This window comes from Anguilla rostrata, chromosome 14 (assembly GCF_018555375.3).
Source record: "Anguilla rostrata isolate EN2019 chromosome 14, ASM1855537v3, whole genome shotgun sequence".
Classification (NCBI taxonomy): domain Eukaryota; kingdom Metazoa; phylum Chordata; class Actinopteri; order Anguilliformes; family Anguillidae; genus Anguilla; species Anguilla rostrata.
Genome location: NC_057946.1, coordinates 20,759,159 through 20,773,393, shown reverse-complemented (window position 1 = coordinate 20,773,393; position 14,235 = coordinate 20,759,159). Strand labels below are relative to the sequence as shown.

Here is a 14,235-nt window from a genome sequence, read left to right as displayed (position 1 = left end):
CATAACTCTTTTAAGACAAAAATATTACCATTATACATTTGTTTTATTTCAGCGGCAAGATTAGATCAACATATCTGAATCTTAACAGTGATTCCAAGCTTAAAACCAAACTTTAAGTTTATTACATAAGATGTTGTGTAAGTATCCAAGCATTAGGTTCAAAGTCACTTGAAACTGTTTAATGTTGATGCATCATTTTACAGTAGTTGTTGTAAACACTCTAGTGCACACTAATTATGATGTGTGTCAAAATTACTGGCAAGATTTTTTTTGCATCCTCCCTTTGCCAAGATAACAGCACCGAGTCTTCTCCTTTAATGCTTGATGAGGTGGGAGAACACATAACAAGGGATCTCCAGATCCATCAGAGTCACCTCAGGTTTACAGTGAGGTTCAGGTCTGGGGACTGGGCCGTTGTCCTGATTCTGTGATCAGTTAATCCATACTTTTTTTAGGATTTGGAGGAATGTTAGTTCAGAACACAAATGCTTTAATTTGTATGATCCTTAACAGGAAAACTGAACTATTAATGAACCATATGAATAAAAATCTGAGGACCATTCATATACTGTAACATGCAGACAGTGAACACTGCTAGTTCTTCAGCAAGACAAGCAGGCTCAAATTACAAAGTTGTCAAAAGGAAAAAGTGAAAAAAAAAAAAAACTAAAATCTACAAAGTTAGTCATTTTATTTAATTTTATATCCCTTCTCAAAAGTTTTGAAGTTGTAAACTTTGTATAATACTCTACTGTGCACTGTTACTTTTTAACCTGGTTTAGGGTGAGATTTTACTGTTACAAAACCATCAACAAAACAATAAAGGAAATAAAATACAGTATTTATGAAGCTGCACACAGTCCTAGGTAAATAACTTACGACATAAAGAGGAAAAAGGAAAACAAAATTACCACTTAATGCACAAAATGTCATTGCTCTTTTGGTTATACTCTCACCCAAAACCTCACAAATGGTACTTTTGCAATTGGAGAAGGAATGATACATGCAAAGAGGTTTATCTTAATACATCAAACTTTAAAAGCAGCTAATTTCAACCTTGGAAAGAGAATTATGTGCAATAATGACTTGTTACCAAAATAAATACTTAAATTAAACACTGAGCACACCAGAAAAAAGCAACAGATACTACAGCACTCCAAGAACTGACTTTGACATCCCTGCATTATTGCATTATACATTTAATAACGCCATTATTAATCAAGTCGGGCAAATTAAGTTTCTAACAACACAGACACAGACACAAAACAAGTGTAAATTGTACATTGAGAATTTTATTTTTTAAGAATACAAACTATACCCATGATTTAAGCAACAGTCTGTCAGTAAAAAGGGAAAGAAATGACAAGGCATATATTTTTTCACAAAAAAATTAAAAAAGCTTTTTTGTGAAAGTCCCTGGGAACTGTTTTACAAGACAACCGCAATGTTAAAGCCTTCTGACACCTTTTTCTTTCATATCCTTATTTAAATATACCGCTGAATATGAAAAGATGCAGTACACCTAATGTCCACTGTAACTGCGACAACACATAGTTTGCATGGCTTATATATGGAAAAACTGAAACCAGTGGACTGAGTAGTGCTTATGTCCATTTCAGAAACACCAACAGCACACATTAGACTACTGAGTAAGTCACCTTTACTGTCAGGAGAACACAAAAAATGATAATTATGCTATTACAGTATTTCTTGGAGCCAGGGAGATCCAGACATTTCAAAAAATAATTCAGCCAAGGAATTATGGTGTTAGATCCTCTTCAAATCCTTCTGAGTACTACCCACAGGTCAGAGAAAGGGCAAGATGGATGGTGATTGGTAATGCTTTGCCAGTGAAGTACAATTGCCAACCCCTCAATAAATACACACACATGGCCATTTCAGAAAATGTCCTATTCTCAAGTAGCAAGCTCCTTGTTGTGACAGAACAGTGCATCAATATTATACATGTACACGTGTGCTGTCATGCACAGCCTGGCACAAAACAGTGCAATTTTCTAAAAAGTCAAGAATATCCATCACTATACAAATACACAAAATATACCTGACAATCACAATCACCTGCAACAGTATTACATTAAAATATTGTTAATTAAACAAATAGGTACAGTACAAAATGGAGTGATTGGATGTCTCCCTTAAGGACACATGGGTACAAAAATATGTTTTGGTTATGCAAATATAAGTGACACACCTTCTATCCTGTGCAATCCCCATTCTCTTTCAGCCTATATACAAAACCAAGTTCAACTTATAAATATACAATAACATAATATCCTAATTCTTCAGATATCTGCATTCATAACCAATAACTAGACCCCAGCACATGCACCAGTGATGGCCAATGGATAAAAAAGCAGCTAGTGAAGTTTCAAATGAGCTATTAAAGTGTAGACACTATCAACACATCGATAATCCATATCAACTTCACTTCAAACATTTTATCCCCAAAAAAGACAAAAATATACTTCAACCTTGACTCTAAGAAAATAGTGCACAATTATCTATTATATAAATGTAAACTATATATATATATATATTCAACGAAATGTAAAGAATATCACTTTACACATACAGTATATTGGATTACTTATAGAAAACTCTACAAATCTCTAATGAACCATTTTTTCCCTGCAGTCTCAGTGTAGGGTTTTGGCAGAAAAACAGTTCATGCTTTAGCACAACTAAAAGCGCAAACACTGTCTGGTACACATTTCATGTAGGTCCCCAGTCTTACCTGTCTCATGGCTACCCAAGGTTTGGGAATGATTGTTTGCTCGCAAGAACACACTGACACGAGTCAACATGTTCTTTTAAAAAATCGACTGTTTCACTGGGCCTACTGCTATCCAGACAGATGAGAGCTTAATTAGGATTGGCTAGACTATTAACCAAAGAACTTTTCTAATGGCGTTTTCACGTCTCACAGAAGATGATCAATAAGAACATCGCAGTAATCTGAGATGAATGAACCTCTGCCTTTATCGAGTTCAGCACTGAGGCTCAAGAGTTCAGAAGGTTCTAGGAGCTGTCTTAGACCCGCTGTCCAACTTTGTTCCTGCATTCCAACCATCCTGAGGTTTTTTTATTTCAACCCTAATTTTGCACACCTGATTCTACGAAATAGCAGCAAGACAAGATCTCTAGCTGTTGAACGAGGTGTGCTTTGTTAGGTTTAAAGTGAAAACATACAGGAAACCGGATCTCTAGGAACAGGGTTCGGCAGCCCTGCATTAGGCCTTAACCACCTTAAAGGGACATTTCACTTTGGTGTAACACAAGTCATTTTGCTGAGCTAACCCCGTTGTATTTGCATAGTGTGAATACTAGCAACATCAGATGTCCCTGATGACCGCTGACGGCAGCACCGTTCCTCTTGGTTTTCCGGTTCCCAAATCCACAAAATTACTAGTGTTTTACCGAAGTGAAATATGCCTTTAAAACTATCTTCTGAAAAGCTGTGGGCAAGAGGGACTATGCAGCAGTGGGCTAGTACAGCTATTAAAATCTGCCTAATTGCTTTGGGTCAGAAGTGAAGAACAGAACCTCCTTAAGCTCTGCCATTAACAAAGACTCCCTTCCCCACAGTGGCTTTTGAATTAAATGCTTCTTAAAAGCGGCATACAGCATCAACTGGTTCACAACAACGAACAATCATCAAGAGTAGACGTGGAGCGGGAATGTGAAAAATACACTGGCGGTACATTTTCTGAATTCTCCCGTCAAGCATTGTCCCAACAGACAGAAGTAGGGCACATTTGACTGCAAGAAGCACTTCGGATAAAGCCTTCCTGCTCAGGCGCGAGTTGAAAGTTAACGCCTTTAATGTGTGCAACTTGGCCCCATGTGCGTGCGTGCATGTGTGTGTATGTGAGTGGATGAGTGAGTGTGTGTGCGCATGCGCTAGTGTGTGTGTGTGTGTAGGTGAGTGCATGTGCGTGGATGTGTGTGTGTGTGTGGGTGTATCTGAGTGAGCGAGTCTGTGTGTGTGTGTGCACGAGCACCAACATGGCGTCTCGTACTGTGATGTCACAGCAGGCTTGCCCCGCGGGTCACATGCAGTCCACCACGTTGCTGGAGCCCTGGCCCACGTCCCTGATCTGGCTGATGTGGGAGGCGCAGACGGCCACCCCGGCACCGGCCCGGCAGTGAGACACCGACCCCACCAGCTCCCACCTGAGGAGAGGGACACGCCCGTCAGGAACAGGAACGCTGTCACAGCTAGGCTAAACCTGTATACAGGCACACTGTCACAGCTAGGCTAAACCTGTATACAGGCACACTGTCACAGCTAGGCTAAACCTGTATACAGGCACACTGTCACAGCTAGGCTAAACCTGTATACAGGCACACTGTCACAGCTAGGCTAAACCTGTATACAGGCACACTGTCACAGCTAGGCTAAACCTGTATACAGGCACACTGTCACAGCTAGGCTAAACCTGTATACAGGCACACTGTCACAGCTAGGCTAAACCTGTATACAGGCACACTGTCACAGCTAGGCTAAACCTGTATACAGGCACACTGTCACAGCTAGGCTAAACCTATATACAGGCACACTGTCACAGCTAGGCTGAACCTGTATACAGGCACACTGTCATAGCTAGGCTAAACCTGTATACAGGCACACTGTCACAGATAGGCTAAATCTGTATAGAGGCACACTATCACAGCTAGGCTAAAACTAGCTAAAACTCACACCTGTGTCAGCATAGACACACACTAGACTGCAGTCTTAATACCTGTATACAGCAACAATACATTTCACGACAACATAATATACAAACACAAAATCATAAAAACTCAAAATCATATTGTTCAGTCATAACAGGCTTTCTCAGTACTGAAACTTCACACTAGCACAGCAACATCAGAGTTTTATTGGAGTGATAATGTCGAAAATTTTTAACCTGGTCATGAACTACTGCTAACCCCCAACCGCCCTTCACCACCCCACCCTACCTGTTCATGCGTGGGTCGAAGGCCTCCACCGTGTTTAGGTAGATGTTACCGTTGTGCCCGCCCACGGCAAAGACGCGGCCCATGACAGTGGCCACGCCCACGCCCCCTCTGGGCGTGGTCAACTCCGCCACGTACTCCCAGCGGTGTGAGCGGGGGTCAAAGCGCTCCACGGAGCTCAGCGGAGAGTTGTCATCGAAGCCCCCTGAGGTGACGGGATGGGACAAGAGGAAAGAGCAGAGAGAATAAATTAAATGCAGTAAGATACTGGAGACCAAGCTGGCAAGGCTCTGTCCAGCACTGACTTTCACAGCACAAACTTTAATGGGCAGAGCAAGGTACCTGTTGAAAAAGCATTTCATTAAACAGTATTTACAACATGACAAGCTTGAGAAAGTATAGCAGGATATGCATATGATTTAACACACTCATGAGCAATGATACAGACTATCATTAAGTGTGAGTAAAACACTCCAAAAAAAAGTAATGTGTTTGGACTTTGCAGACTCATTTTATTTCACACATTGGTTCAAGGCAGTGCACTTCCTCTTCCTGAAATGTCTGCGCTATTTTGAGCATGTGTCTGAAGCAAATTACTTCTTCACATTCACTTGTAGCCTATGCATTAGGCAAACAATATCAAACTACATACTTAAGAAGTTCTTCATATACTTGCCTTGCAATATTTGGCACAATATGCCAATTAATTCAAACCAATATTCTGCCTCTGCACAGCCTCAAATGACACTTTCAGTCAGTGCAATAAAACCCACCTAGTTTATAGCTAGCAATCGCTAACTCACTAAATGTAAACCTTTTCCCTGCATGCATGACCCAACACATTGTACATAACCGTGTAAAAGAAAGCAATCATGTGATCCCGTTGTTATACGTATCAAAGAGCACACCAGAGCTGCGGAGCCTGGTAAACATTGACCGAGCGTTGGCCCCTGGGGAACGCCTCTCACCCACGACGTAGAGGCAGCCGTTGAGCTCGCTGACGCCGTTCCCGGCCCGCCGCTGCCCCATCTCCTTCACCTCCGTCCACTTGTTGAGGTGGGGGTCGAACCTCTCCACGCTGGAGAGCGACGCTATGCCATCGTTACCCCCCACAGCGTACACATGGCTCTGACGGGTCACAGGACACAACAAACACCATCAGTCTCCATCTCGGTCATACAGTAGGAACACCAACCAAAACTATCTCCACCCAAGTAATGCATGTGTTTCTGATTTTTAATCCCAGTAATGTTTAAATATGTACTATATCATGCATTTACATAATTATAATCATAACTGTATACGCTATATATACACACACAAGTCTTGTATGTACCACCTACATTACATAACACAAATCAGCCATGCGAGTGCAGTTCCACAACCACAAAACAGTACCTGAGTGCCATAATTCCGCCAAGCTCTAAACACCGTTTCCTCAAATGATTTAAATCAATTAAGCCACAGGTGTGCATCTTTGATACTGTGATGAGTAAATAATGAAATCCACAACAAAATAACGCTTATAGTTAATCTCCACACACTTAATTTGCACAGATGAAAATTAGTTGAAATATACAGAAAAATTAGGTACTTTTAAACAAAAAAACTAGTTGCAGAGAAATATCTTTCATACGGAAAACTGTGCGCAGTTTAGGAGCAATGCAAGCAAACAACCCCATGAACCGTGACACTGTACATACCCCCAGGGCCACGGAGCCGACCCCCCCACGGGGCGTGTTCATGGGGGCCACAGCGCTCCAGCGGTCCGACTCGATGTCATAGCGCTCCACGTCGTTGAAGCAGGAGTTATCGTCCAGTCCCCCGATAGCGTATATAGGGCCTCCGAGCGCAGCCAGGGCAATCCCCCTCCTTCAGACACGACACACAGCAGTGCTTACTGTACCAACATTACAGGTTTTCACAGGAGTGCTGATAACAGACACACACACCATTTTCACCAACATTATCTGTAAACTCCATGCCATTTATTTACTTTTAGTGTTGCCTCAATGAGAATTTTACCACACTTTCTCAAAATAAAAAAATAAAAAACAATTTGAGTTAGACAGCCAAAGATGATTATTCTTATAGCAAAAATTGCTTATAGAAAAGGGAATTTAATTGAAATAACATTTTCAGTATAATGATTTACAAAGGCTTCCATTTACAACATACTACAACATGTAGAGAATTACTTTTTGGCTCACCTTTTGGTGTTCATGGATGCCTTCATCATCCATTTATTAGTTAGAGGGTCAAACATTTCCATGTTTCCCAAGTGTTCACTTCCATCGTGTCCTCCAACTGCATAAACTTTCCCTACGGAAAGAAAAATTCCAGTCAGAGGCTTTCCCTACGGAAAGAGAAATCCCAGTGAGAGACTTTCCCAACGAAAAGAGCAATCCCGGCGAGAGACTGTAGAAAGAGCAACCCCGATGAGACACCAGTAACCAGATCTCATGCATTCAGTTACATAGCTGGCTGAATGAACTGGATAGAGCTACAATGGGCAATTAATATAAATCACTACATCAAGCAACTTTCAATTAATGTATATGTTTATTTAAATCTTGTAGGCGCTACTTTTAGAGTTCTAATTACTTTCCAGGTGTGTTATGTCCAGGAGAGTGCGATTTTCAGAACTGGAAGTGAAATTTTATCGATTTCCCTGTGTATATGTGAAAGGCTTATAAAAGATATTAACGAGAACTTATTTTCAGGGAAAAACACCACTCACACCACACCTAGCATGAACTGGCACCTCCTGCTCCATCTATACAACGTTTCCGTGCAATATGAACATAAACGTCCAAGTATAAATAATGTCGTGCAGTGAATTGAGGGCTGAGCTGAAAGTGAATATTTGTGGAAGGAACTCATCTTTTCCTGAGAGGAAAAAGCACAATTGATCTAATTCCTGGAGAAAGCATTCAGCCCACTTGGCAGTCGGCAAAGACGCTTTGTGAATTGTTACGTCACTGGACTTTTTTTACAGCAGTATTTGTGGGGGCAAAGGTCGCTTCTCCCCTCCCATAAACAACACTGCCATCGACTAAAACACACGCAATGATATAATCAATTCAGCTGTATCTTGTTTTTTGTCTTGCACAGTGGTTCCCAACCGTGTTCCTTGAGATCTGCCATTCTGAAGGTTTTCATTTCAACCATAATTTTGCACACCTTGTTCTACTAATTAGCAGCTCAAGGAGATCTCTAGCTGTTGAATGAGCTGTGTTTTATAAGGGTTGGAATAAAAACCTACACGGCCATAGATCTCCGGGAACAGGGTTTGGAGGCACTGGCCTAGTAGGACATGTACGCAAAACACATTTATTCTAAAAATCAAAGTCTGTTGCTAAATCAAACATACGGAGCATTCCGAAACTGTTCACTGAATCTGAATTGTCAGTGGGCAGTGTTCTGGGACTCAGGCTACGCAGTCGTAATGCAGTCTAGTGGCCAGCGTCTGCCCAACGTGCTCCATCTCTCCTTTCTTTCCCTGCTTTGCTCTCCTCTTCTCACCTCTCCTTTCTTTCCCTGCTTCACTCCTGTCTGCTCACCTCCCACAGAGATGACTCCCACGTGCCTGCGGCGGCTGTTCATCTCGGGCCCGAAGAACCAGCTGTTCTTGCTGATGGAGTAGCACTCGATGCTGCGGAACGGGTCCCCGGACCCGCCACGCCCGCCCACGCAGAACAGCACGCCTGGGGAATGGCCGACAGGCGTGTCAATCATACAAAAGGCCCAGTGGGAAAAGCCCACTCCGCAGTGCTGCCACCCTCATTGAGCCTGTTAGACTCTGCTGCACAGATGCTATGAAAACCAGACTCACAGTACAAATATGCTCACTCATGTCGTCTTTAAGACATCCCATTGTCCGTTTGATTAAAAACTAAAGTAAATAGCACCCTGAGAAAACTAAAATACCGATTTGTTAGAGACAATGAAATGAGGAAGATTAATTGGCATTCATGATGCATTTAATAATTCATATTCACTTCAAATCCACACAAACTGATCCAGGCCTTTTGTGTGCTCTGGCAGTTCATACAGTAAACTCCTAGTAGCCTCAAACCCGTGACCCTGTTGACATGTTCTGCACTCTGTGCACGCGCGTTTCGATCGTCCCTCGTCCTGTGAGCTCTCACCTGCCGTGTACTTCCTGTGCGTGGTGCGGATGGAATACTCAAAGTCTGGGACCACCTTGTTGCTGAGGTGCAGGTGGTAGTTCCTGGCCTCGTCCAGCAGGTCACGGCAGCTCAGGTTGCCCTTGATCATCTCTTCTTTGGCCACCGTCCCCGTGAGGAAGTCCACGGGCAGCAGGGGGAGACGCACCTAAGAGCAGCACAGGCACACGCACCGATACGCACAAACACATACACGTACAAACACATACAGTATACGCACAGAGATATACACACAAACACAGAGACGCACAAACACATACACGTACAAACACATACAGTATACGCACAAAGATATACACACAAACACAGAGACGCACAAACACATACAGTATACGCACGAAGATATACACACAAACACAGAGACGCACAAACACATACACGCACAAACACATACAGTATACGCACAGAGATATACACACAAACACAGAGACGCACAAACACATACAGTATACGCACGAAGATATACACACATAAACACAGAGACGCACAAACACATACAGTATACGCACGAAGATATACACACAAACACAGAGACGCACAAACACATACAGTATACGCACGAAGATATACACACAAACACAGAGACGCACAAACACATACAGTATACGCACGAAGATATACACACAAACACAGAGACGCACAAACACATGTACGCATAAACACATACGGTATACGCACAAAGATATATGCATATAAACACAGAGAGGCACAAACACATGTACGCACAAGCAGAGATACACAAACACATATATGCACAAACACACATACGCACAAACACATGTACGTATAATCCCATGTACGCACAAACACAGTGACGCACAAACACAGAGATGCACAAACATATACAAAAACACATACACGTACAAACACATACACAAACACAGTGAAGCACAAACACAGAGATGGATGTATGAAAGAAGCACAGCTCAGCAGCTGTGTGTATTTTACGTTATAAAGCAGCAATACGGGACACCACATGCCCAAGAAGGAATCCCTCCCTTAATAAGAAAGGTCTTATCTAAGCACCAAAAAATTCCATATTTAAAATTACAAATATCAATGCATGCACTGTAAGCATCTCAATTAGGTCTAATCTGGTGGATTACAGGAAACGGATTTCATGCTGGAAGTTCAGAAGCTCTCTTCCAGAAAGCGCAACGTAGACTTACGGTGCTCCGAACAAAGCTTTGGGAGACTGCCATTCCTGAGAAATCTGACGATAATTCAACGGCAGTTTTTCTCCTGATGAATGAGGTTTATGATTGTGGCTGCTTATTGGCTCTCCAAGATACTAAAACCCATTGATTGATGTGAATAGGACCAATAATTATGGAGAAACTGCAGTTTCACATTTGGTTATGCAGGCAAATCATTAATCAATCATTATTTGGTTAATTCCTTTCTTAAATACATATCAAATTAACATTATCCAGTGTTAATAGGATTATTTTATAGCAGTTTATATCAGTTGCAAATAAATGTGATCATAGGTTAATAGCTTAGAAATTAATGTTATTAGTACGATCAGGAAATGCATATAAAATGTTCAGAAAATATTTTCTAATTCAATGATCATGAAATTAATTTCAGAGGTGAACAAAGTGAAGTATATTAAAACTATTGTGTTAATAAAATTCTGTATATTAAAACTATTAAAATTTGGCTGAAGTTGAAACATCACCAAATTCATTTAATACATTCTCATAAATCAAAAGTGGGGAATTCAACTCTTAGTGTTGTGTGTCATTTTATAACAAGCAATTTACAATTTTGAGCATTTTATCACCATAATAAGCCCATTTAGTACTCTCATCACCATCACCCCGCCCACGCTGTCACAGGGGACCGACAATGCCTCCTCACTGTATGCTGAGACGGATCGAATTCTTCTCTCTCAATCTTCACACACACATAAAGTCTGGGATCGGGATGTAAATATTTACTCAGTCGTAATTAAAGGCACACAGTTTGGAACATCGTGAGCAAACCTGGTGTTCGGAACACCGTGAGTCTACGTTAGAGCAATGAGGCACTCCGCCCACCCTGCAGGGGACGGGCCCGCTCACCTGGCACATGATCCGGTCCAGCCAGGCCGCGTGGTGCTGCGGGTTGGCCTTCAGCCACTTGACGGCGGCGCTGTACACCTGCGTCTCGGACAGGATGTTGAGGTCGCTGGACGACAGCAGGGTGCACAGGTGCTGCGGCGACACGCAGGGGAAGTCCTCGCACTCCACCACCTCGCGGAAGTGCTCGCAGGCGTAGCGGTCGGCCATGTCCATCAGGTCCACGCGGTTGTGGCTCTCGGCGAAGGTGCGCACCGCCAGGCAGTTGGACGGGTGGAAGTGGGCCTTCATGTACTCGCAGCAGGCCCGCGCCACCAGCTCCACCTGCAGGATGCAAGCCGCGTACAGCAGAGGCTGCACGTTGTCCACCGTCAGCGTCAGGCGCGAGGAGTAGGCAAAGGTCACCAGGTCCTGGATGGCGTCCCCGTCGAAGTCGCGGATTTCGATCAGCTCCTGCTTGGCCTCAGACATCTCCGACAGGAACATGGCCCTGAAGTAGGGGATGACGCATGCCAGCACGAGCTTGTGGCATGGTATCAGCCTGCTGCCCACCTGGTAAGGGGAGACAGGAAAAAACTCTGATTTAGCATTTCACCGTGCGTGCGCCGAAGCGAAGCGCCGTCTGTGCTCCGCGGGCCGCCCTCCTCAGCCCACCTTAAGCGTGACGTCACAGAGCTCGCCCGCCTCGTAGAACTGCCGCAGGGAATTATGGAACTCCTTCCAGGCCTCGTGCGCCTCGAAAACGAAGGTGCCGTCCACCTCACTATCGCACTCCGAGGGCCGGGGCTGTGGCAGCGGCTTCTCCCGGGGTTTGAGCTGCCTGGCGTGCTCCGGCACCATGTCGCCCGGGGCCATTCCCGCTCACAGAGACTGGAACCTACGCCGAGGCGGGAGAGAGGCGCCGTTATGAGAACCAGTCCGCCGCGGCGATGCTCCAGTGTGCTACAGCCGTGAGAGGGCAGAGTACGAGCCGTCAACCATCAACAAACGCCCTCCGAAACTCAGCTGGGGTCAGTCCCTCCGCCGTGCTCACAGCCAGTCAGTCACTGGAAAGATTTACTGTGGGGCTGCAACATGTATGATGTCACCACTCAGGACTGACAACAGCAAGAGACCCATTTGAAGTTTGCCAACGCGGCATGGCACAGCATGAAAACAAGTGCCATACATTGGAAACCACGAGTCCACACAGTTAATACTTTATTGTCCCATTCCTTGGCCTGGTCTCTACCTCTGAATGGCCTCAATGTGATCTGGCAGCCTCATTAGCATTCTCTTCAGCCTTGTAGGCATAATCCGCACATTTCATATTCAACATTGTGAAAGACCCCTTATTTTCATGCCAATTTCTTGCAGCTCGCTACAGTGCCTTAACTGGTTTTTTCTCTTTTATGCATAAAATCAGACAACAGAAAAATACCACAATATCTGTTTTCCAAATAAGCAGTGAACAGACAAAATTGTTTACGGTATTACGTGAGCAACAGCCAAATGATGAATCAACAACTTAAAATTAAGGTTTGTGGGTAAATAAAGGATACATTTTGTAAAATGTCAATACTAACTTCGTGTATATATTATGTACGGTCATTGGAGTAAAGTTCAAAACAACAGCAACCAGAGAGTAATTAAAATTCAAACAGCCTGCCGTATGCATTGAACTGCCTTTTGAGGTTGTACATTGGACTTGGGCCAGACCTTCCCTACACTGCCAACAGAGTATCAGGGACTTCCGCAGCATGAATGTCATGGCGCATTAGTGATCAAGAGATGTACCACTGACTGGTGTGTGGCCATGGCAACCTATCTTTGTTATGCCTAATTGCTTTATCCAATTCCCTCAGGACAGAACAATCATTTCATCAGTTTTAGGTGACATGTCACTCTTGGATGCCGTCAAGGCACTGGATTAATTAGCTCTTGCAACACAAACGTGCTGAGACAGGCAAGTCGCCGTTCTCTCAGTACTACCTTTTCATTTAGAAATGTAAATAAGCTGGTCCGTTTTACAGTTGCACATGCAAGTTTACACCACCGTAATTCGGCACCACATTTAGCTTAAAGTGAAACATCTAAAGGTAATCCGATATAAGAAAACAACATAGTTCGTTATGTCGTATTAAGTTGTATATTAAATATAGATGGGACTGCAAGGCTAGTCTAACATCCTAACCTTGCCGTTGAGACCACTCCCACAGCAGATAAGTAATTTGAAGGAATGTTTTTTTTTCTTCTCGTCTGTAGCTCACGGTAACATGCTCCTTAATCTTTATGCGTCGTTGTACATGTCCCTGTTCAGAAGAGCTCCAACAGTGAAATGCGCCCATCTATGATCTCAGTGGTAACTAACAACTTAAACAGCTTGTTAACGTTACCAAGAGGGAACGTCCTTTTACGACAACGACAGCTGGACACGCAAGTCAGTCAATATTCACATCCATTTACAATTTTTTTTCTTTTCTCGACCTAAGCGAGCAAGCTACCTAGCCATATTAGCTAGCGCCAGCTAGTCGACTTGCAAAATGAACGTTAGCATACCTTGATACATCTGGCTAGCTAACTCAGCTGGAAAAAAAAAAAACATTCTAGATTCACCGTATGGTAATGTGAAACATTTCTCGCCTGTTATCTGGATATTTGCTGCGAAATGTCCCAATCTCGTTTGCAGAAAACTTGTACTGAATGTGTCTCCCTCCAAACTCCATTCAGGAAAACATTATCGCTAGCTAGCTAGCTAGCAGCTCAGTCAGCAGAGCTGAAGAAAGTGGATTTATAACAATAGTCCTGTTTAGCTGAAAGATTCAAATGCGTTTCAGACATTCTTACTACACGCCAAGTTAGCTTTATAACTAACGTTATATTATTACAAAATAAATTAATTCACCAAGTTACCTCATCGTTTTAAAGGTTCCAATCTCGCTACTCTTTCCATCCCACTTTTTTTTCCTTCCATCCGACTTGTGCCTGCACAAAATAACTCAATACGTCACCACGCTTTGCAC

The 14,235-nt window shown here is 43.2% G+C and overlaps 1 protein-coding gene across 1 annotated transcript; it reads right to left on the bottom strand.

Annotated features, from left to right (window-relative positions):
* Positions 1-1,272: 1,272 nt before the first annotated feature.
* On the bottom strand, positions 1,273-14,235 carry klhl8 (kelch-like family member 8). The gene is made up of 10 exons (XM_064308498.1): positions 14,126-14,235; positions 11,888-12,110; positions 11,237-11,785; positions 9,132-9,318; positions 8,544-8,687; positions 7,191-7,302; positions 6,684-6,852; positions 5,949-6,108; positions 4,984-5,185; positions 1,273-4,194 (listed from the first exon to the last, which is right to left on the bottom strand). Exons 2-10 carry the CDS (start codon positions 12,086-12,088, stop codon positions 4,071-4,073), a joined length of 1,848 nt encoding a protein of 615 aa, XP_064164568.1. The 5' UTR covers positions 12,089-12,110; positions 14,126-14,235; the 3' UTR covers positions 1,273-4,070.